The sequence below is a fragment of the Lygodium microphyllum genome, chromosome 25 (assembly GCF_053477565.2).
Source record: "Lygodium microphyllum isolate KBCC chromosome 25, Lygodium_microphyllum_v1.1.10, whole genome shotgun sequence".
Classification (NCBI taxonomy): domain Eukaryota; kingdom Viridiplantae; phylum Streptophyta; class Polypodiopsida; order Schizaeales; family Lygodiaceae; genus Lygodium; species Lygodium microphyllum.
This window is the reverse complement of record NC_141159.1, coordinates 76,790,907-76,813,430: the sequence shown is the minus strand read 5'-3', so window position 1 is coordinate 76,813,430 and position 22,524 is coordinate 76,790,907. Positions and strand designations below refer to the sequence as shown.

General features: G+C 44.9%; 1 protein-coding gene across 6 annotated transcripts in view; it reads left to right on the top strand.

Annotated features, from left to right (window-relative positions):
- Positions 1-6,765: 6,765 nt before the first annotated feature.
- LOC148014405 (pfkB-like carbohydrate kinase family protein) overlaps positions 6,766-22,524 on the top strand; it is a 104,884-nt gene continuing 89,125 nt past the window's right edge. For 2 of the 6 annotated variants that reach the window (XR_015688639.1, XM_087666704.1), the window contains exon 1: positions 6,770-7,187. Coding sequence is in view for 4 of the 6 variants with exons in the window: in XM_087666704.1 (XP_087522830.1) it covers positions 6,920-7,187 (268 nt within the window). In the remaining 2 variants the exon portion in view is untranslated. Of the gene's footprint in view, positions 7,188-22,524 lie in introns of all 6 variants that reach the window. The other 4 variants (XM_087666706.1, XR_015688640.1, XM_087666705.1 and 1 more) reach the window with 4 other exon arrangements.

Genomic DNA, 22,524 nt, shown 5'->3' with positions numbered 1-22,524 from the left:
CTGGGCATAGGCTAAAATGCCTTAGGACTGACAATGGGGGAGAATATGTAGCACATTCCTTTGAGTAGCTATGTGAGGAGAGGGGTATTAAGTGTCAGTCGACCGCCCCTTATACCCCACCCCAGAATGGTTTGGCTATGCGGATGAATAGAACCATCCAGGAGTGTGTACATAGTATGTTTAACCATGTAGGCCTATCACCAAGATTTTGGGCTGAGGCAGTTAGTACAACTGTGCATATCATAAATAGATCACCTTCCATGTGAGGCATTCTACCATGTACCCAAGGACAAGTGTAGTAAGCTGGATCCTAAGAGTGTCAAATGCATTTTCCTTGGCTATGGAGATGCAAGCGAGATGGGTTACCGCCTCTGGGATCCATAGGCGTGAAAAGTCATCTGCAGCCATAATGTAGTCTTCCATGAAGACAAGATACATTGCCAGCCTGAGAAGGTGGTTGAGATACATAGGGTTATATTCCAATAGAAGCCACATGTTCCTGCACAGCCAGTTGGACAACCTGCAGTAGCAACAACTAGTACACATGGCCAGGGTGTTGGATAGTATGTTTGACATACAACGGAGCCTACCCTGAGATGGTCTACTAGAGATAGACATTTGCCTGAGAGATTTGAGCCCTCAATGCATTATGTCTTGGTTACAAATGTAGGAGAGCCTCTCACCTATGATGAGGCTATGCACAAGGGTGACAATCACTCCTGGGAGAGGGCTATGCAGTCTAAGTTGGACTCCCTGTATAAGAATATAACTTTGGATTTGGTTGCATTGCCTAAGGGCAAGAAGGCTTTGCCATGCAAATGGATGTACAAGCTGAAAAGTACCCCTGAAAACCCCAATCTGGCTTATAAGGCAAGACTTGTTGCTAAGGGTTTTTAACAGGAGCATGGAGTTGACTTTGATGAAGTCTTTTCTCCTGTGATTAAGATGACCACCCTATGCTTGGTTTTTGCCTTAGTCGTGCAGCTTGACTTGGACATGTATCTAATGGATGTCAAGACTACATTCTTGCATGGGGATTTACAAGGAGCAGCCTGAGGGCTTTGTAGAAATTGGCAATGCAAGTTGAAGAAAAGTTTTCATATCATAAGCTGTGTCTTTACACGAAGAAAGCCCGTGATGGCTCATTACTTTTTTTGGTACTTTATGTGGATAATATGTTGATAGCAGGGAAAGCTCATGATGAGTTGGATGCTCTTAAATCTCAACTAAAGAAGAGCTTTGAGATGAAGGATTTGGGACAGGCCTCTCACATTCTTGGTATGCACATTAAGTGCGATAAGTATCAAGGACTACTCTACCTCTCATGGAGGGAGTACATTCATAAAGTCCTTGAGCATTTCCGCATGCAGGACAAGAAGCCTATTGACTGTCCATTACCGCTTGTCCACAAATAGATGAGCAGAGGGCCGAGATGGCCAAGATCCCTTATGCATCAGTCGTGGGTACTTTGATGTATGCTATGATAGCCACTCGTCTAGATATTGCCTTTGCAGTTGGTGTTATGGCATGCTATATGGCTACACCTAGCAAGAAGCATTGGGATACCATGAAGGATATCATGAGATACCTGAAGGGCACAACAAATATGTGTATTTGCTATGGCAACCAAGATACAGGAGTTGTGGAGTAAACAGACTCCGATTATGCAGGACATGCAGATAGTAGGAAGTCCATGTATTCACCTATACTGGAAGTGCTGTCTCTTGGATGTCCAGGGTTCAGAAGTATACGACTCTATCTACCATTGAGGCCGAGTATGTTGTAGCCGCTAAGGCCTGCAAGGAGGCCATATGGTTAGGTCATTTAGTTCATGACCTTGGGATTGATGCTATATCTACACAGCTTTCAAACTCTATGAGTGCTATTCAACTAGCAAAGAATCCGGTCTTCCATGCAAAGATAAAACACATTGAGGTAAGGTATCATTTCATACGTGGAGTCGTGGAGGACAAGTCTATTGACCTTGTCAAGATCTCCACTGACAAAAATCCTGCAAATCTGCTCACGAAAAGCCTCATTACTGAGTGCTTTGCCTTCCTCAAGAGATTGATGGGTGTTGGATGAGATGACATTTTTCCTCATCATGTTGTACATGTGTACATTATACTATCTTATTCTTTTTTCTTTTCACTCCTCACTAGGGCATATTCACCTTTAAGTGGGAGGTTTTTGGGAATAAAGGCACCTCCGATCTAAGCTTTCTTGGAAGAGCTATGGCGGGAGAGTAAGAGCAAGAAAGAGAGAGACTCACAAGGTGGGAACTCCAACGGTCATAATGTGTGACCGGGCCTTTCTTTATTCTAACCGTCATAAAAGAATAAAGAATAAAGTGATGGTGATGGGCGCTCGCCATTTGTAGTGTGTAGTGGCAGGTACTGTCAGTGTAGTAATACACAGGCAACTAGGCAGAGGTGCCTTTACCCCTAACACCATTGCTATTTTGGTTCATCCATGGGATCTTGGAGCAGCTTGAAATTAGCAGCTGGGTGGCCAACTAGCTCCCTTGTTAGATACTTAAGAATCCCCTAGAGCTCAAGCTTGCTAAACAGAATATGGAAAGGATTGGGCATTTTTTGTCTGCTAGGATTTTTGGCCATCATACAGAGTGGCATTGATGGTAGGGTCTTGCCCCTTGGAAACTACGATGTATGGCTTTGTGGGGCTCACTAGCTATCCTTGCACTCTACTTATAATCTTCTTCCTCATCCAAAAATAACAGGTCAATGGTGGCTAGTATGTGCATCCAATCCCACTCATCTTCGGGGCAGGGAATGTACTTGGTTAATGGTCCACACAAATTCCTGGTTTGGGTGTCTCCTTTCAAGATAGAGGAGATGGCATCTAAGTCGACCAGCATGGTCATCCAAGTGTCCATCTCAACTCTCATTGCCTTCGATCTGTTGCCTAGGAATATCAAAGCTCTTATTGAGTTGAGTCTTCAAAGCATCCAACTATTCATGAGTTCTCCCAACAATCAATAGATCATTGACATAAAATACCAAGATAATAAGGCTACCATCAAAGGCCTTCTTTTGTATAACACAAATCCATATCACTGTGAGTATATCCCTGTGAATTCATGAAAGTATCAAACTTGGGGTACCATTCTCTATGTGCCTAGTTAAGGCCATAAAGGCTCTTTCTCAACTTGTATACTAGGTGTTCCTTGTCCTTTTCTATAAATCCCGGCCATTACCTTTGTCTTCGATTACTCACGCGTTCCTTTATCCATGGTCAGTGGCCTAGCAAGATGCCGTAGTCTACTCCCTTCATAATAATGAAGTTCACCGAGAACTGGACACCTGTTATCTTCAAGGGCGAGTCCTTCAACACTCCAAATGGCTTAACTTTCATGACATTAAACCTTGTGGTTTCCACTAGTGGGTTACCAAAACCTTCAGAACTGCATGGCTAAGTACAATGACTCGTGCTCCTATGTCTATGATCCCCTTTCTCATGACATCTTTTAATGCTACCACTGGTAGGACCACATGCATCTTCGTGCCCTCCCAAAAAGTATTCATATGCAAAGACTTAGACACTGAGTTCAATGTGAGGCTAGGCATCTGTGTAGTTGCATCATGGTCATGCAAGTTGGCTACTCCTAGCTCATTAGATCTCTCTACCCATTGCTTCAATTCTCGCCATAATGAATGGCTTTGCCTAAGCAAATCCCCCATCGACAATGTTACAAGAGTTGCTAGCAACGTCATAAGTAGGTCATTAGCTACTTGCCTTTCATCTTGCCCTTCACTCTTTTGCCACTGGTCTTGGGCATCTTGCCCACCATCGGTGGCATCTAGGCCTTGTCTTTGTGGTTCTGCATGAGGTGCATATGCATTTTTTGAGTTTATGCATCTTGGTGAGACCGGCATGCTTACACTGGAGAACTCGTTGATCTCGTCTTCTAGGATGGGCTCAACATCCTTTAGATGCTCTTGGGCTTCTCTCACTCACTCAACCTCGCCAACTATTTTCAATTGGTGCTTTGGATTAGGATAGTCCCCAACCTTGGCACTCCCCTTCTCCATGATTCTAGGTACTGAAGTCTCGGCCTCTGCATCTACCACTTGCTTTCCTCTCGTTACTGTGGTAGCACTATCTGTTTTTTATGTTACTTTTCCATCCACCCTCTTCTTCCTCCTTCAATGAGTCTTCTTCCCTATCGAGGCTGCATCTAGGCTACTAGGTCCTGGCAATAAAATACTAGCCTACCTCATTTGTGCCCTAGTTATGACGTTCAATGAGATGGGAGTGGCCTCACCATCCAACGTTTGGACTCTAAACATCCCCAAAGGTACATAACGTATGATGGCTAAGCTAGTAGATGGTTTTCCCTGGGACATTTGGTGTACAAGTGAGTGATTCCACACTCAAGGAATCTCAAATCAACCTTTTCTCAGTTAGCTAGTTTTATGCCCTAGGTGGCCACAAGTCTAGCATGAGATTGGTTCTTGGCTTTGCCCTCATAGGCCTCTACCCCTTCCCTGTCGTCCTGATGCCATCACTACTGTATTGGTCTGAAGTCCATTAAAATGGGATTTCCCTCATTATTGTATGAGACATAAGGGTTTATGTATGCCTCATCCTCATTCAGCTCCTCTACATATAGTGTATTGGAGCATCACTCAGTGGATGGGTCATGAAGGGTCCAAGTGGTCTAGATATGCCAGTAGGATTGATGTCCATTCTAGGGATAGCTAGCTTAGCATCATTGGGTGTTGAAAGAGCTAGTAGGGCTCCCCTTCCAAATTGTGGCGGTCTATTGCCCAAGTAGTATGGTTGGTTGTAAAGCTGCGGATATGGTAATCACCTCGGCAGTTGGGCATGCATAGCATCATGATTGAAAACCTACCACAGTTTGACACAAGGTTTGGATCTAGGGTCTATGCACTGAGTTGAGAGGTGGTTTCCTCCACAATGGACACATTGTTGCATGTGAGGTTGCGCAGGTTTTCTAATTATTTCCTGGAGCTTGGCCAGCTCTAGCTTTACGTCTACCAATTCTTGGCTAGGATCAATGCTCTTCCCTTTCTCTTGATTACTCTGAGTAGATCTCTCGCTAGCAGTGGCAACTCTCTCTGAGGCTCTAGAGGTTGCACTATCTCGGCTTGTGGCTCTCAAGCTCCTCTCCTTAAGCAAGTCGTCTACATGTATGACTTTCTCAAAGATCCTAGCTAGCACGTCCCTTTGCCAGGTTTGAGAGTTGCCTACTAAGGCTTTGTAGAGCTCTTCACTCCTAATTCCGCTTATGAATACGGTGGAAACCGCTCACTCACTAGGTTGCTCTACTGTTGGGTTTCTCTTAAAGAGACTCCACACATGGGTGATGTAATCTTTAATGTCCTCCTTGTCCTTCTGTGTGACTGATGTTCATCACTCAAACCATGAGGTTATCCGAGTACCCCACCTCTGAGAACCTCTTGATGAAAAGGCTTTGAGAGTATTGAAAGTGTTGTGTTTGATATCATCTTCACTAATGTACTAGGTCTGTACTTTATCTCCGAGACAAAGACCGAAGGCTTGCGCATGTCGAGTAAGGTTTGTTAGGCTATTTGCCTCACACACCTGCTTGAGCTGCTCTATGAAGTTATACGAGTCATTGTCGAGCTAGTACTTGTCAAGTTGCTTGGAAACTACGGGTATCTTCGATTGCCTCCTCGAGTTTGGCGTGATTCCTAGTCCCGTCACAACAATGAAGTTGCTAGGGCCGCTTCACTCTGCTTTGCGGTCGTGTTGTCTATGAGTCGCTTAGTGAAGTAGCTACTATGACCTGCAATGCCTTCTTGGCCAATCTCTGCTCTTCCTCAAGGTCAGCTCTGATATCCTCAATCGGCCTACCATGATGCTCAAGCTCAGCTCTGATATCCTTAGCTGGCCTACCATGATGCTCTTCCTCAAGGTCAGCTCTAATATCCTCAGCCGGCCTACCATGATGCTCCATCTTGGTTTGTAAATCATATTGATTGATCATTTGTTGGATATTGACTAGAAACTCTCCCAAGTCGAGCTGGACATTTTCATGGTTGGAGCTTGTCTTGATATCTTGCCAGCCTCTTGGTCTGCTAGATTATCAATCAAATTGATCAAGTTAGGTAAGGTTGAGTCCCTAATTGCACCAATCTTCTCACTCTCCAAAAGGCTTGCTTTCGATACCCCATATCCTTGGCTATGCGTTTGCAATTTGAGGGTCTTCTTCTATTAGTGGGTTCGTTCAGGTTTCTTGTGATGCCTCTAGTTGTATTTTTTGTGAGAACATGGATACAATAAAGCCTTGTTTAAGATGTCTTTGTTGAAGTCTCGAAGATGAATAGTTTGTTGTTATTTTACGCATGTAGCAATAAACCAAGGCTTCGCAAACATTGTTGAATGTTGCCATTAGGGAGCCTATACATATTCATCACAACTACTAGTTCCAATGAAAGGAGAATGAATTTTTTTTTACAGACATTAGAAAATTGTTGTGACAATTTGTAAGTGTAAGTGCTAAAAGCAATGGTTCTTCACATGTGATAAGATGTAACCTCGTGAGGCAACACCTTATAACAAGCCAAAGTTTTTGCATGAATGGAAGTCCAAGTTAAGGAGACTCAATAGACCAATTACAAAATAGTGTTGATCATTGCTCAGACAATATGGGAAATTGAAACCCTACGGGATGTGATTTGCCTTCACAAGGGGGGATTGCTTAATTGGCCCATACAAATGTATTTCTTCACCCAGTAATTGACTGTGCCTCCCAAGGACCAATCGAGGTGTAACCCATACCTATACCTAGAGAACTTGCCCAAATGCTCAAACCGCTTGTGCACACAAGGTGTTTCTTAAGTAAGGCAGTTATGGTTAAGCCACCTGTGCTATTATTGATGTGAACCAGTCAATCAATGGTTTTCACAAAATGCAAGCCAGTGTGAACAAAGCTGCTGCGCGCCTTGCAAACACACTATGCATTGTGAAGGGATCGCAAAGGAATCGTGCGTCCGTGCAACCGATACGCCTCGGATCGGCAGCTGGCTTTCGATCGTCGATTCGATCTTCCGGGCACCAAACCGAAGCAGAACACACCATCAAAGAAGCCATGGGAAACGCTAAACTGGAGCAAATTCTGCCAGCTCTGCGTGCCGTCGTTCCCGCTCTTTCACTATCACGCCACAAGGGTCAAGCAGGTACTATCTAGTTTTTCTGCATTCATATAGTCTCTTTTAGTGGAAAGCGCTAAACATGCAGAGAGAGAGAGAGAGAGAGAGAGAGAGAGAGAGAGAGAGAGAGAGAGAGAGAGAGAGAGAGAGAGAGAGAGAGCAAGGAAATCATTTGGATTGTTTGGAGGAGCACCCATGGGTGGAAATTGCCAAAGCTTTTATAGAGGAGATGGGGATTTCTCATGGTAGTACAAGTATTTCAAGCCACTTGGTGACATGTTTTGTTCTACTCATAAATGCCTAAGTCAGTTTTGTTATCACATATGATCTCTTCTTGGCAAGACCTATTGTCTTTTACTCGTTGGTGCCCATCAAAGTCAAACAAAATGCCAATTCCTTAGTACTTATAAGCCAAGGTATTGACTATTTCTAGATTGCTGCATTGGCCATATAAATCACTGTTCAAAAATAATCTGAATAGAATGGCACGTTCAAACAAAATGCCAATTGCTTACAAGCCAAGGTACTGGCTATTTCTAGATTGTTGCTTTGGCCAGATAAATCATTATTCAAAAACTAGCTGAATAGAATGGCATGATTAGGTGTTAGGATCTTTTCGTCATCTATGGTAATACCTCCACATGCCTAGAAATCATCCGGTGGTGTAGTCTAGGTTGGAGGAGAAAGTTAGGTAGCATATTTCTCTTCTTGACTTTGAGGACTTTGATCCTTGGTGAGTTTGGAATTTCAAATGCCATCATGATCTAATTGGTAGTTATTGGCAAATGTAATGTACCATAAGGTGATATGGAATGATGCCATATATATCTACCCATACAATGGATGGGATGAGTGGATTTTGATTAATGTGAGGGGCTTAAATGAGTAGCTACCATAAGAGAGAGCAAATGAAGACTAAGGTTGAAAGGATGGTGAAAAAAAGGAATAGTAGTAAATGAGGTGGAAAAGAATTTGGTAGGTAGGAGGAGTTTTGGCAAGAGGCGGTTCTCAAAGGGCAGTTTCATAAGCTTGTTGTTGGTTGTTCGAAAGGGGGGAGAAGGGGATCCTTTACAAGTGGATTGAGAGTTACTAAGGGGTGAAAAGGGGGTTACCCAAATGCAACATGGGGAGAAGTTATTCAATAGGGAGTGAGTTGCACATGACCACTTGCATAAAGGTAACAATTGGAGGCTTTTGGTGAGTTGGAAGCATTGAGCCTTGAGGAGGAAGATCATAATTGTGAGTGTGGAGATCAAATGATTTTTTTGCAAAATTAGATACACTATCGCGTTATCTTTGAAGCATTAGCAGTGTAGCATTGTCAATTGTGGCATTGGAGCTAGTAGTTTTGGCTTGTTTTAAAATAACATTAGAAACTAAAAGAAGATCACATGGAAGGGGAGATCGGTGACACTTACTTCATTTGGAGTAGATGCATTGTAGCTTGATCATCAAAATTGAAGATGGCAGACCCCAAGTTAGTACAAGTAGTTGGCCATGCTTACTTTTCCTTGTTAGAGACATATCTCCTTGTAAGATTGCCCCTTCTTGAATACAAGTTATTTTGTGATGCTTAGAGCAATACCTTCAATGAGTTCACATGTTCACCCCATAACATATGAAAGTTGGTGATTATAATGCGCTTAGTAGGGGCTGATTTTTGGGCTTATCTATGATTGTCCTAGAGTTGATGTATGCTAAGGAATGAATAAAGATACTAAGCTTTTAATGAATAGATACTATGTTTGTTGTTGAATTGCAAAAAAAAAAGGGTTATGATGTTGATGATTATGGGGAATGATGTGCCCTATTGATGGGATCTTAGAGCTCTTGTCCATATGTAAATTGATTGTTGTGAATCATGATGATCTAAGAGGTTCTTTTTGGTTTCCCTTGATGCTTATGAGGAAGATGGAGCATGCTGAAGGGTTCATGAGTTATTGCTTTATTTTGTGTCTTTATGGTTAAGAACATTTGTATATGGTGATTCCTTGGTCCTTATGGTTGCTTATGGTTGAGATGGTTCGGTGGGATCTTAAGCTCATTGCCTATATATGCTTGCTTTCATTGATGATGAGATAGTATATGTGACGCCTCTTGGACTTTGGATTATTGGGTTTGCATGGGCAGTTGGACGAAGGCATTGGGATAGACTTGATGGTTTGCAGAGTCTTGTTAGTACCTTGCGTGTGAATTTGGGGTGTTCAATGCATATCTATTCTTGGAGGTTCAAGTTACATGGGCATTGGTAAAGCCTTTTTCGAGTTGTAGCAAGGACATTTAAGACTCCATTTGGATTGTTCGAGTTTGGTGGTGCTTCCTTTTGGGCTGCGCAATGCACCTACTTACTTTTCTAGGCTAATGCCTTGAGTATTGCAGTGTCCTCATGGGACGTGTGTTATTGTTGATGATATCTTGGTCTACAATTAGTCTCAAGAGGAGCATTATGATCACTTGCAGAGGGTACTGTAGTTGTTGAAGGAAAATAAAGTTTTCTTGAATTGGAGGAAGTGTGAATTCTACATGATGTTGGTCTCTTATTTGGGGCACATTCTTTCTACGTGCGGGATTTCTATGGATCTTGGAAAAGTCAAAACAAGGAGTGGCCTTGTCGTAAAACAAAGATGTGCACGTTCGAGATTGATAGTGTTCTATTGTAGATTTGTGAAGCACTTTGCACAGGTAACATTGCCTCTTATAGATGCCATCAGATAGGAGTTCTAGTAGACTTGGATGTGGGAGAAGGAGTTGAAGGCTATCTGCTCTTTAGATCATGTGTTGATATTGTTAGATCTCAATGAACCTTTTGTGGTGATATGTGATGCTAATGGATGTGGTGCAAGAGGAGTGTTACAGCAGTGTGGCCATCCAATGGCCTATGAAAATCAGAAATTCAAGGCAATTGAGTTACATGTTTCCACCTATGATAAAGAATTGTTGGCATTATGTAGGCTTGGAAGAAGAGGAACCATTCAACTAGGCAGGATTTTTTTATCAAGTTTGATCAGCAAGCTTTACACTATCTTCTCACTTAATCATAGCAAGATACGACTCCTTGAAAGCATTGATGGCATTTTTTGTTTGAATTCAGTTTTGAGATTATGTACCTAGGAAGAAGAATGGAGTAATGGATACATTGAGACAAGCAACCGCATGCAGTGATGGCGGTTACTTTAGTGGTGTTATAGATTTCTCCACTCTTATGAAGAAGCTATGTGTGGTTGATCTGGATTTCGGTTTGAAGATGTAAACTCTATCGTACGACAAAGCAAAGATTGATAAAGAACATAGTTAGCATTAGGGTAACTCAGAGACAATGAACACTGAAGAAGAATAATGAATGATGAAGTAATGAACATATACGATGTTTAATGCAGCAAACACACTACGCATAGTGAATATTTATCCTCACTCCTTTGTCTCTAGGACCGGGGCAAAGAGTATGAGTTGGAGAGTGTGATGTACTCTAACCGATCCTAAAGACTGGTGGCAGCAGATCAAGTCCAACTGGAGTGAACAACAGCTGATTTGGTAGTAAATGCAGACTGAAACTAGTCGCTAGCTAATGGAGAAGGCTAGACAACAAGTGCTAAGCAATGAACATCAATGGATAGTAGCTCAAATTTAGATATTCTCTATGAATGGGGTGTGGGTAACAAAAATAGGTGCTAGCAATTGGTTTTTGTCGAAAGGTCGAATCCATTGGGGATCAGAGGTAGAAGGAAGTAGAGATAGGAGATGGAAGAGGAAAAAGATAATAGACAAGAGGTAAACACGACAAAGACAAAGCACAACGAATTGAATCAATATGTATTGAAAGAACCTGGAATCCTTGCACTACTCAGAAGCAATCTCTAGGCATTAGATTGTTAGAGATCAGGTCATAGCCTGATTAGGGGCAGCAGGCTGGTGCAGTCGGACTGCACAGTCGGACTGCCACGTGGCAGTCCGACCTGCAGCAGCGAGTCGGCTGCATTTAATGCAGCCGCCTGGCCATTTCTGGCTCCCTATTTCCCCTGGTTTTTCGGCTATTTATACCTGGCACTTTCAGCAGTCTGGTACACTTCTCTGCTCGTAGATTACAGACCGGTGACACGCGCAGATTCCGTCTCTGTTCGCAGATTTCAGACAGTAGACAGTTCAGACTGCAGCGGACTTCGAGGTGGACAGCAGGTTGCATCATCGAGGTGGAGACACGCAGTCCAGCGCACTGCGCCCGTGTATATATCTGCATATCTTTGTATTCAGCATTCTTTATACAACAGATCTTCATTGTCCACTGTCTCTTTCTCTCTCTTTTCTCTTTGCGTTCTCTCTCTCTCAGTCTTACGCTTCCGCACCACTGCACTCTAACATGGTATCAGAGCAGTGCTTGAGGGCTGACTGAGCGCAGAAGCAACTTGAAGAGGAGTTTCCATCGCGACACAAATTTGCATTTTTTGCGTTTAAGGGCAGACAGGAGGGCTGCGCCTTGGAACAAGGCTGAAACGAGTGTGGGCGCACAGGAAAGGAGTACAGGTGGTGGATTTGCTGCTGTTTGATGCGGAGGAAGTTTGAGTTTTCAGCCTACAAGTGCAGGTTTTGCTTTTTCATCGCCTCCGGCGGGTGAAGAAGGTTCAGGACGCGGAAGAGCCTTAGCAGGCTGAGTTTTCCTAGCCAGAGGGGGCTGCTTTTGCATTTGTGAAGGCATTGCAGGTGAAGATGTCTACAGAGATTGACTTGGAGTTCCAGGCGATTATGGACCAGAAGGTGCCTGTCTTACCGGCTCTTCTTACAGATGAGAAGCTCGACAGCGACAACTACCGCATTTGGCGCGTCATGATGTTGGCCATTCTTGAGTCCTATGATTTGGCGGAGTTGGTACAGGAGGAGATTGACCGGCCCTCGGTAAGAGATAAGTCCAAACTCTCTTCCGATGCTCGTGCGGAGTTGGCCAAGGCCCAGTCTCATTGGGACAAACTGAATGCCAGGATTCGATCCTTTCTCTTTCTATCATGCACTACAGCCGTGATCGCTCACATCGAGCACTTGACGGTGGCTCGGGAGATATGGCTGGAGCTTGATCAGATGTACAATCGGCTGACCCTAATGAAGCAGGTTTCTTTGGAGGTACAAATGCGGACCTTGTCCGTAAATAAGTCTTCTTCGCTACGGGAGCACATTAACAAGCTAAGGCAGCTATAGATGCAGGTTCAGAATGCGGGGAAGCCGATTTCCTCCAAAGACATGGCGATCATACTATTGTCCCAATTGCCGCCACGATTCGGTACATTTTACTCTGCCCTTATTGCTTCGGGGCGAGAGTCTACTCTTCGGTGGGAAGAGTTGGTTCCTATGGTCTTGGACCAAGAGGAACAGTTAAAGGGACAAAATGCTTCCAAGTCGGAGGCGCTGACAGGTTAGCCTCTCAGAAGAAGGGGAAGGACCAAAAGAAGAAGAAGGGGGATAACAAGTCCAAGAAGGACAAGGACAAAGACTCCACATGCCATATTTGTAGAAAGACTGGCCATTGGAAGAAGGATTGCCCTGACAAAGATACGAAGGACACCAAGAAGAAGGACACCAAGGATTCTGGAGCGGTGGCTGCATCCTCATCAGCTGCATTTCTTCATCTAGCTGTCATTGAGGACGCTTCACTGAATGCTTCTGATGCTGCGATGACGGCTCCCCAGGCTCGAGAGTGGATTGTTGATAGTGGTGCCTCACGGCACATGACTCCTTCATCCGATGGTGTTGCACAGCTGCGACCCTCGCGTGGGCAGATTCTCATTGGAGACAGCTCTTCAGTTTCTGTTGCAGGTCAGGGTAAGATGCAGCTTATTCCGGATGGACGAGGTGGTACCCATACCTTAGAGGTTTTGCATGTACCAGGCTTAGGGTACCATCTCCTTTCAGTTCATAAGATTTGCTCCCTTGGCCTTTTGGTGGAGTTTGACAGTACTACAGTGCGAGTTCTTGATCGTGGATCGAGGAAGGTTCTCTCATCCGGATATGAGGAGAACGGCATTTACAAACTGAAGTCTTCCACCGCCCTCTCTACTCTTCTTCTTACCTCTCAGTCACAGTCAGAGTTATGGCATGCTCGGTTTGGTCACCTGAACTATGACTATGTTCGGAGGGCGTCACGTGGACAGCTTGTTCGAGGGTTGCCGGATATAGTGGTGAGCAAGCAGCCATGTGTCTCCTACATACGGGGGAAACAACATAGGGATGCCATTTCCCACACCGCTTTGCGGCGGTCTACTTCACCGATGGAGCTAGTATCTACGGATCTATGTGGCCCTATGAGGAATGAGTCCCTGCGTGGGAGCTCCTACTTCATGCTGATCGTGGATGACTACAGCAGGATGACATGGGCCTATTTTTTGGCACTAAAGTCAGAAGCTTTCTCGCACTTCAAGGATTGGCTTCTCTTTGAGGAGAACCGATCGGGCCGGAAGCTGAAGACCTTGCGATCCGACAAGGGAGGTGAATTTGTTTCTAATGAGTTTGCTCGGTTTTGTGTAGATAGAGGGATTCACCAGGAGTTTGCCAATACCAACACTCCTTAAGAAAATGGTATTCTTGAACGGAAGAACCGCACTGTGATCGAGATGGCGCGCACCATGATGGAGCACCGACAGACCCCTCAGGTTCTGTGGGCCGAGGCTGTGGCTACTGCAGTTCACATCCTTAATCGATCCCCTACTTCGGCCGTGGAAGGGATGACCCCATTTGAGGCTTATTTTGGGACGAAGCCAGATGTTTCTTACTTTCGGGTCTTTGGGTGTGATGCCTATGTTCACATTCCCAAGGCTCACCGTGATAAATTTGAAGCAGCTTCCCGCAAACAGGTATTTGTTGGCTACAGCTCCCAGTCCCAAGGCTACTGATTGTATGATCCCGTCAAGCGGGATGTGTACACTAGCCGTGATGTGCGGTTTGTGGAGGTTCCGGCTACTTCAACGGGTGAGGAGCATCCCGTTCTTGGAGATCTAGGGGAGAGTTGGGCTCCTTTGACAGTTCCATTGGAGCCCGTGCCTTTTGATTATGATTCTGTTTCTGACACAGAGTCTACTGTTCCACCGGACACCTTTGAGGAGTTACCGCCGGTGGATATTCCAGAGTCTTCTGTTGATGGAGAAAGACGAGGGGAGGTTCGGCCTCCTTCTCGCTGGGCCCGTGACACACTCCGTGATTCAGGGATCGAGGAGGTTCCTGAGGAGTGGGGACCGCAGGATGGTCTGCGGCGGTCACGGCGGCACCAGGCACATTCTACGGAGCTTGTTTGCTCCAACTATTGTTTGATGGCCCGTGTTATGCAGGATCGAGAGCCCACCTCCGTGAAGGAGGCTTTACAGTCCGCACCATGGAAGAAAGCTATGGAAGCCGAGTTGGAGGCTATTGAGAGGAATGGCACTTGGTCACTCGTGCCTCGCCCCCCGACGAAGAAGGTGATTGGAGTCAAGTGGGTCTTTAAGACCAAATACCTAAGCGATGGTACTTTGGATAAGCACAAGGCTCGCCTTGTTGCTAAAGGTTTTGCACAGCGCCCAGGGATTGATTGTCATGACACTTTTGCCCCCACAGCTCGTATGGCGACCATTAGAGCTGTTTTTGCTTTGGCTGGCCATAGGAGATGGCCTGTTTATCAGTCGGATGTGAAGTCCGCCTTCCTTAATGGTGATTTGAAGGAGGAGATCTATGTTGAGCAGCCTCCTGGCTTTGGATCTTCAGATGGGAAAGTTTACAGGTTGAAGAAGGCCTTGTATGGCCTCAAGCAGGCTCCGCGTGCATGGAACGAGAAGATTGATTCGTTCCTCCAATCTCAGTTGGAATATCGGTGGTCCAAGGCCGATCCGCAGCTGTATGTTCACACTTCCGAGGATGGTTGTGTGTTGTTTGTCTTATATGTTGATGATTTGATTGTCACAGGTGATGATGCACAGCAGGTCCAAGAGACGAAGTCAGCTTTACATCGGACGTTCGAGATGACGGACTTGGATCTACTCCATTTCTTTTTGGGCCATGAGATTTATCAGTCTCAGAGGGGGATCTTTATCTCTCAACAGAGATATGTACAGGAGCTCTTGGTGTCTTTTGAGATGGAGGATTGTCGGGCCCTATCTACTCCTATGGATCCGAACTGGAAGGCCACTTCCCATTTAGCTTCTCCTTTGGCGGATGCGTCCCGCTATCGACAGTTGATTGGGTCCTTGATTTGGCTTCTCAACACGAGGGTTGATCTATGTTTTGCTGTTGGGCTCTTGGCAGGGTTCATGAGTGAACCTAAGACTGTGCATTGGCAAGCTGCTCAGAGGATACTTCGGTATTTGAGGGGGACGTTTGATTTAGGGATTCATTACCCCGCAGGGACAGATGGGTCAGATCTTGTACTTGCAGGTTGGAGCGACTCGGATTGGGCCAGTGATGTGGACCATAGTCTACTACAGGTTACTGTTTTACTTTGGGTGCAGGTGTTATTTCATGGAGTAGCAAGAAGCAGCCCACGGTAGCCCTTTCGTCTACTGAGGCGGAGTATCGGGCCGCGTCTTCCCCCACATGCGAGGTTGTGTGGCTTCGGCGATTATTGGAGGAGCTTGGGTGCCCCCAGACTCGTCTTACATTGCTGCGATGTGACAATGAGAGTTGCATTGCCTTGGCAAGGAACCCTGTTTTTCATGCTCGGACGAAGCACATAGAGATCCAGTACCACTTCCTCCGAGAAAAGCTTCTGGATGAGACCATCACTGTGGAGTACTGCAAGACGGAGGACAATCTTGCGGATTTGTTTACGAAGGCGCTTCCTCAGGCTCTCCTTCGGAGACATTCCAGATCCCTCAGGCTTCTGCCCTGCCCAGGCTCTGAGAGGGGGTGTTAGAGATCAGGTCATAGCCTGATCAGGGGCAGCAGGCTGGTGCAGTCGGACTGCACAGTCGGACTGCCACGTGGCAGTCCGACCTGCAGCAGCCAGTCGGCTGCATTTAATGCAGCCGCTTGGCCATTTCTGGCGCCCTATTTCCCCCGGTTTTTCGGCTATTTATACCTGGCACTTTCAGCAGTCTGGTACACTTCTCTGCTCGCAGATTACAGACCGGTGACACGCGCAGATTCCGTCTCTGTTCGCAGATTTCAGACAGTAGACAGTGCAGACTGCAGCGGACTTTGAGGTGGATAGCAGGTTGCATCGTCGAGGTGGAGACACGCAGTCCAGCGCACTGCGCCCATGTATATATCTGCATATCTTTGTATTCAGCATTCTTTATACAGCAGATCTTCATTGTCCACTGTCTCTTTCTCTCTCCTCTCTCTGCGTTCTCTCTCTCTCAGTCCTACGCTTCCGCACCGCTGCACTCTGACATAGATCTCCTGGAGCTTCTTCGTAGAACAAAACGTGCATCAAAATTATAGCTCCTTCTCTGCTGCTCGGAACCCAAATCTGATGGCTTCGTTGGCTTCGAAAGGGGGTAAAACTTCAGAATGCCTAGTAACGGATCTCCCAGATCACTCCTTTTAATTCAAAGTGCAGCTTTCAGCCCGTTTACAGCGATCGCAACCTGCACGATTTCGTCAATTTGTCTTTTTTATGAAAAATCTCATAACGGCTGAAAAAGCAACTAGCTTTTTGCATGCCATTCTAATCTAGAAGCTTTTCTAACTTTTTCGGATTTTTACAATAAATAATATAAAAAATAAGCTAAAATTATCAAAAAATCTAGTATTTTTGGATAATCCATGCAACTCTCACTAGTACTAATGACTCAGATTACATTGACTCTCTTGATTAATAAGAAAGTCGGATAATGATGCATTCCATGCTTTTTCACACTGTGTCCGCATAGCATCACGACCTCGGCTGAATCTCCGAGGTCCCGATCTAGGTGGTACTTGAAGATCCTGGGTATCAGTAGAAGAGATGACTGGTCGAAGACAACCACCCCAAGAAAGCAGAGGATGGGTGAATAACTTCATGTGGAGTAGGATCCCCCTTTGAGGTGGAAGGTGGAGGGGCCCCTGTTGAAGTCAAAGAAGTAGATACCCCCTCTAAGGGCAAACAAAAAACATCCCCCTCTGAATCCCCCTCTGAAGTAGATAGGGAATCCAAAAACTCATGGATCATGGACTTCGAAATGTCTGATGACGAAGGAAGTGCCGCCGGTCGTGTTGAAGAAGGTTTCTGGGGTGCCGAAGAGCTCCCAGAGGTAGCCTCTCGAACCTAAGTAGTCGAGGGTGGGGAAGGGTGGGGCTCAGAATGAGCAAGAGGTGGGCAATAGTCGCTATCTCTCAGTGGAGCGGACTGGGTAGCCAAAGAAAAGGAAGGAGTCGAGTAGCCATTGTCTCTCAAAGGAGAAGACTGATGAGGAGACGGTATCAAACAATTACTGTCTCTTGATGGAGCGGATTGCAGATCCGTTAGGTCGTGGAAGCCACTGTACATGAAAATAAGTGGGAGAAGGCTGCCGCTAACATTGTGACAATCTCCAAGAGGTCGTAGCGCCAATCGATCCTCCATGTGCTCGAAAAAACTTAGTGCGCATTAGATGCGTCTTAGTGCCTTGAGCATAGTACTCTGATAGCCGATGTAAAATGATCTCTGTGGCCCAGAAAGGAGAGGTGGGTTGACTTTGATGAGATCTTCTCTCTTCTAGTCAAGATGACTACATTGAGAACCATTTTGGGCTTGGTTGCAGCTGAAGATATGGAGATCATACAGATGGATGTAAAGATTGCATTCTTACATGGTGATCTGCATGAAGATATATATATGTAGCAGCCTAAAGGGTTTGTAGAAAAAGGGAAAGAGAAGATGGTATGTAAACTCAAAAGGAGTTTGTATGGGCTGAAACAAGCACCAAGAGAATGGTATCATAAGTTTGATACATTTATGCAGTCTCAAGGTTTCCATAGAATTCAAGTGGCTCAGTGCTTGTACACCAAGAAGGCAACAGAAGGTAGCTTGATTATCTTGGTTCTGTATGTTGATGACATGTTGATTGCTGGCAGGGATACTCATGCCTTGGACACACTAAAGCAAGGTCTTCATGGCAGCTTTGACATAAAGGATATTGGTGATGCAAATCACATTCTTGGATATGCGAATACTCAGAGATAGGTCAAAAGGATTACTCTATCTATCTTAGCAGGAGTATATCTCCAAGGTTTTGTAGCGTTTTAATATGGCGGGGGGGAAAGCAATTGGAATTCCATTGTCTCCATATGTGAAACTCAGTGTAGAGGACAACCCTACATTTGATGATGAGAAGGCTGAAATGGCCAAGATACCATATGTTCAGCTGTTGACAGTTTGATGTATGCTATGGTTGCTACACGTCCTGACATTGCTTTTGCAGTGGGAGTGGTTAGCAGATACATGGCAAACCCTGGTAAAAAGCATTGGAAAGCAATAAAAGGTATTATGAGATATCTCAAAGGCACAAAGGAGTTGTGCATTTGCTTTGGAAAGCAGAAGGCATCTGTCGTTGGCTTTACGGATGCAGACTATGGTGGTCATGCGGATTGCAGAAAGTCCACTTCGGGGTATGTGTTTACCTTCACAGGAGGAGTAGTCTCTTGGATCTCTAGGCTACAAAAGTGTGTTGCATTGTCTACTACAGAGGCAGAGTATGTGGTTGCCACTGAGGCATGTAAGGAGGCTTTATGGCTTTCACGTCTGGTGGGAGAGCTTGGCATTACTGAGTTACCTGTTCTCCATTGTGATAGTCAGAGTGCTATGATTCTAGCATGGAATCCCATCTTTCATGCAAAGATGAAGCACATACATGTGAAGTACCACTTGATGTATTTGACAACAGCTCGTACCATGTTGGAGCATCGTCAGACACCTCAGTGTCTATGGGCTGAGGCTGTGGCTACTGCAGTTTACCTCGTGAATCGTTCTCCTTCTTCCGCTGTTGTTGGTATGGCTCCATATGAGGCGTACTTTGGGTCCAAGCCAGATATTTCTTATTTTAGGGCTTTTGAGTGTGTTGCCTATGCTCACATCCCGAAGACACAACGTGACAAATTTGAAGTGGCTTCCAAAAGATAGATGCTTGTGGGCTATAGTTCGTAGTCTTAAGGCTACCGATTGTATGATCATGTTAAGCGGGATGTCTACATGAGTTGTGACGTTCGGTTTGTGAAGGTTCCAACCCTAGAGGGGGGTGAGGACCACCCTGTTCTTGGAGATCCCGGTGATAGTTGGGCCCCGATTGTTCGTCTGGAGCTTGTCTCTTGAGGACTCTTCTTCGGATGAGGAGCTTAGTTTCCAGCAATCGGATTCACCGATTGCTCCTTCATTGTCGGTGGATCATCTAGAAACTCCAACAGATGGGGAGCGACAAGGCAAGATCCAGTCTCCTCCTTGTTGGGCCTGTGATACGCTCCCAAGATTCAGGGATCGAGGTTGTCCCTGAGAAGTGGCTACCGCAGGATGGACTGTGGACGTCACAGAGACACCAGGTACATTCTACGGAGTTTGTTTGCTCTAAGTACTGTTTGATGTTCCGTGTTATGCAGGACAAAGAGCCTACCTCTGTGAAGGAGGCTTTATAGTCTGATCATTGGTGGAAAGCGATGAAAGTCGAGTTGGAGGCTATTGAGAGGAATGGCACTTCGTACCTTGTGCCTTGTCCCTCTCATAAGAAGGTGATTGGTGTCAAATGGGTCTTCAAGACCAAGTACCATAGTGATGGCTATTTGGACAAGCACAAGGCCTGTCTTGTTGCTAAAGGTTTTGCTCAACGCCTAGGCATTGATTTCCATGATACTTTTGCCCTCACTGCTCGTATGGTGACAATCCGTGCTGTTATTGCCTTAGCTCGCCATAAGAGATGCCTGTCTTTCAATTAGATGTGAAGTCCGCCTTCTTGAATAGCAACTTGAAGGAGGAGATCTATGTAGAGCAGCCTCTTGGCTTTGCATCTTCAGATGGAAAGGCTTATAGGTTGGAGAAGGCCTTGTATGGCCTCTGAAGCAAGCTTCGCGTGCTTGGAACGAGAAGATTGACTTCTTCCTCCAGGAGAAGTTGGGATATTGGCGCTCTATGGCCGATCTGCAGCTTTATGTGTACACTTCAGAGGGTGTTCGTGTGTTGTTTGTTTTGTATGTTGATGACATGATTGTTACAGCTGACCATGCACAGAAGGTCAAAGAGATGAAGGCAGCCTTACATCAAAAGTTTGAGATGACGGATTTAGGCCTTCATTTCTTTTTGGGCCACGAGATTTATCAGACTCAAAGAGGGATTTTGATCTCTCATTAGAGATAGGTACAGGAGCTCTTGGTGACTTTTGAGATAGAGGATTGCAGGTCCATTTCTACTCCTATGGATTCGAACTAGAACGCCACTTCACACTTAGATTCTTCTTTGGCGGATGCTATCCGCTGTTGGAGCTCAACTGCAGAGTGAGCAGCAGTTCGAGTAGTGAGAGTGACAGAGATAGAGAGAGTGAAAGTACGATTCGACTTGGGTATACCAACAATGTATTGGTACATAAAGAATAAAATGTATTTATACTTAGGGCACATAAGGGTGCATTCACATGTACAACTAAATAATGTACGTGTACTATACACGGAGGTGAAAAAGGGCCTTTATCCCAACAACCTCCCACTTAAAGGTCCAAAATGAACCTTTAATTAACTCCCACTAGTTGTATGCAATGCTCATGCTGAGCTTTGCTGAAACTTTTAGTGAGAACATATGCAAGGCTGTCCTGTGTTTTGATCTTGGTCAATGTGATTAGACCATCTTCCAAAATCTGTCGGATAAGTGATATCGCACATCTATATGTTTGTGCGTGAATGATACATTGCATAGCTAGATACACGACACTTTGGCTATCACATCCCAACATTGCAGTACCAATAGACATGCCGAGATTGTCTGCAAGTCTGCTCAACCATATAGCTTCCTTAGAAGCTTCAGTAGCTGATATGTATTCAAGTTTAGTAGTACTCAATGCTATGATGTTCTGCAATTTGGAACACCAAGAAATGGCCCCATGAGCGGATTGTAAATACATACCCGCTAGTGGACCTAGGAGTGTCCAAGTCACCTGCCATATCGGCATCACAATAACCCTGCAAAGTAAGTGTACCCTGCCCATAGCAAATATACTTTCTTTGTGTACCCTTTAGGTATCGAAGAATACACTTGACAGTCTCCCAATGTGTTTTGCCAGGATTTGACATAAACCTGCTAACAACTCCCACTGCATGAGCAATGTTTGGATGAGTAGCAATCATAGCATACATAAGGGAGCCACAAGCTGATGCATAAAGGACTCCCTTCATAGCATTTGCTTCCACGTCATCTTTTGGGCTGTTGGCTTTACTAAGCTTAAGGTATGGAGGTAAGGGCACCCCAAAAGGCTTAGCTTCAGCCATGTTAAATCTGTCCAATACCTTTTCAATGTACTTTTCTTTAGATAAAAACATCAATTTCTGCATTCTATCCTTGCGAATCCTCATGGGCAATTTCAGTACATTTTCAATGTACTTTTCTTTAGATAAAAACAACAATTTTTGCATTCTATCCCTGCGAATCCTCATGCCCAAAATATGCTATGCATTCCCCAAATCTTTTATGGAGAAATCTGATTTCAGCTGATCTTTGAGAGCATCCAAGCTAGTCTCTCTTTTCCTAGCTAGGAACATATCATCTACATACAAAACAAGTATGATGGGGCTGCCATCTGTATCCTTTTTCATGTACAAACAATGATCTACATGGCTGTGTGTAAATCCATGAGAGAGCATAAAAGTGTAAAACTTTTTGTACCACTGCCGTGGTGCTTGGTTCAGCCCATACAAGCTGCATTTTAGTTTACACACCAATTGCTCTTTTCCAGGAACTACAAAACCCTCTGGCGGTTTCATGTAGATTTCCTCATCAATGACACCATGCAGAAAAGCTATTTTTACATCCATTTGGTACAGCTCTAAGTCCAATACAGCAGTGAGAGCAAAAAGCACACATAGAGTGGTCATCTTCACAATAGATGAGAAGACCTCTTGGAAGTCAATTCCTTCCTTCTGTGCATATCCTTTGGCAACCAGTCTTGCCTTTTACTTGGGTTTCCCATCAACTGTCTTTACTTTGTAAACCCATTTATTTGGAAGAGGCTTTCTTCCTTTGGGCAATGACACAAGATTCCAAGTATCATTAGCATACAGAGATTTAATCTCTTCCTGCATAGCTAGCTCCCACTTACTACTGAATTTGTATGACTTGACCTCTTTATATGTAAGAGGTTCATTCTCATGTGTAAGCATCACATAATGCAAGGAGGGGTCATACCTATGTGGTTGCCTTCTTACGCGTGTAGACTTGTGTACCCAATGATCTACATTTTCAGGAATTGGGTCTACATTTGGAGGT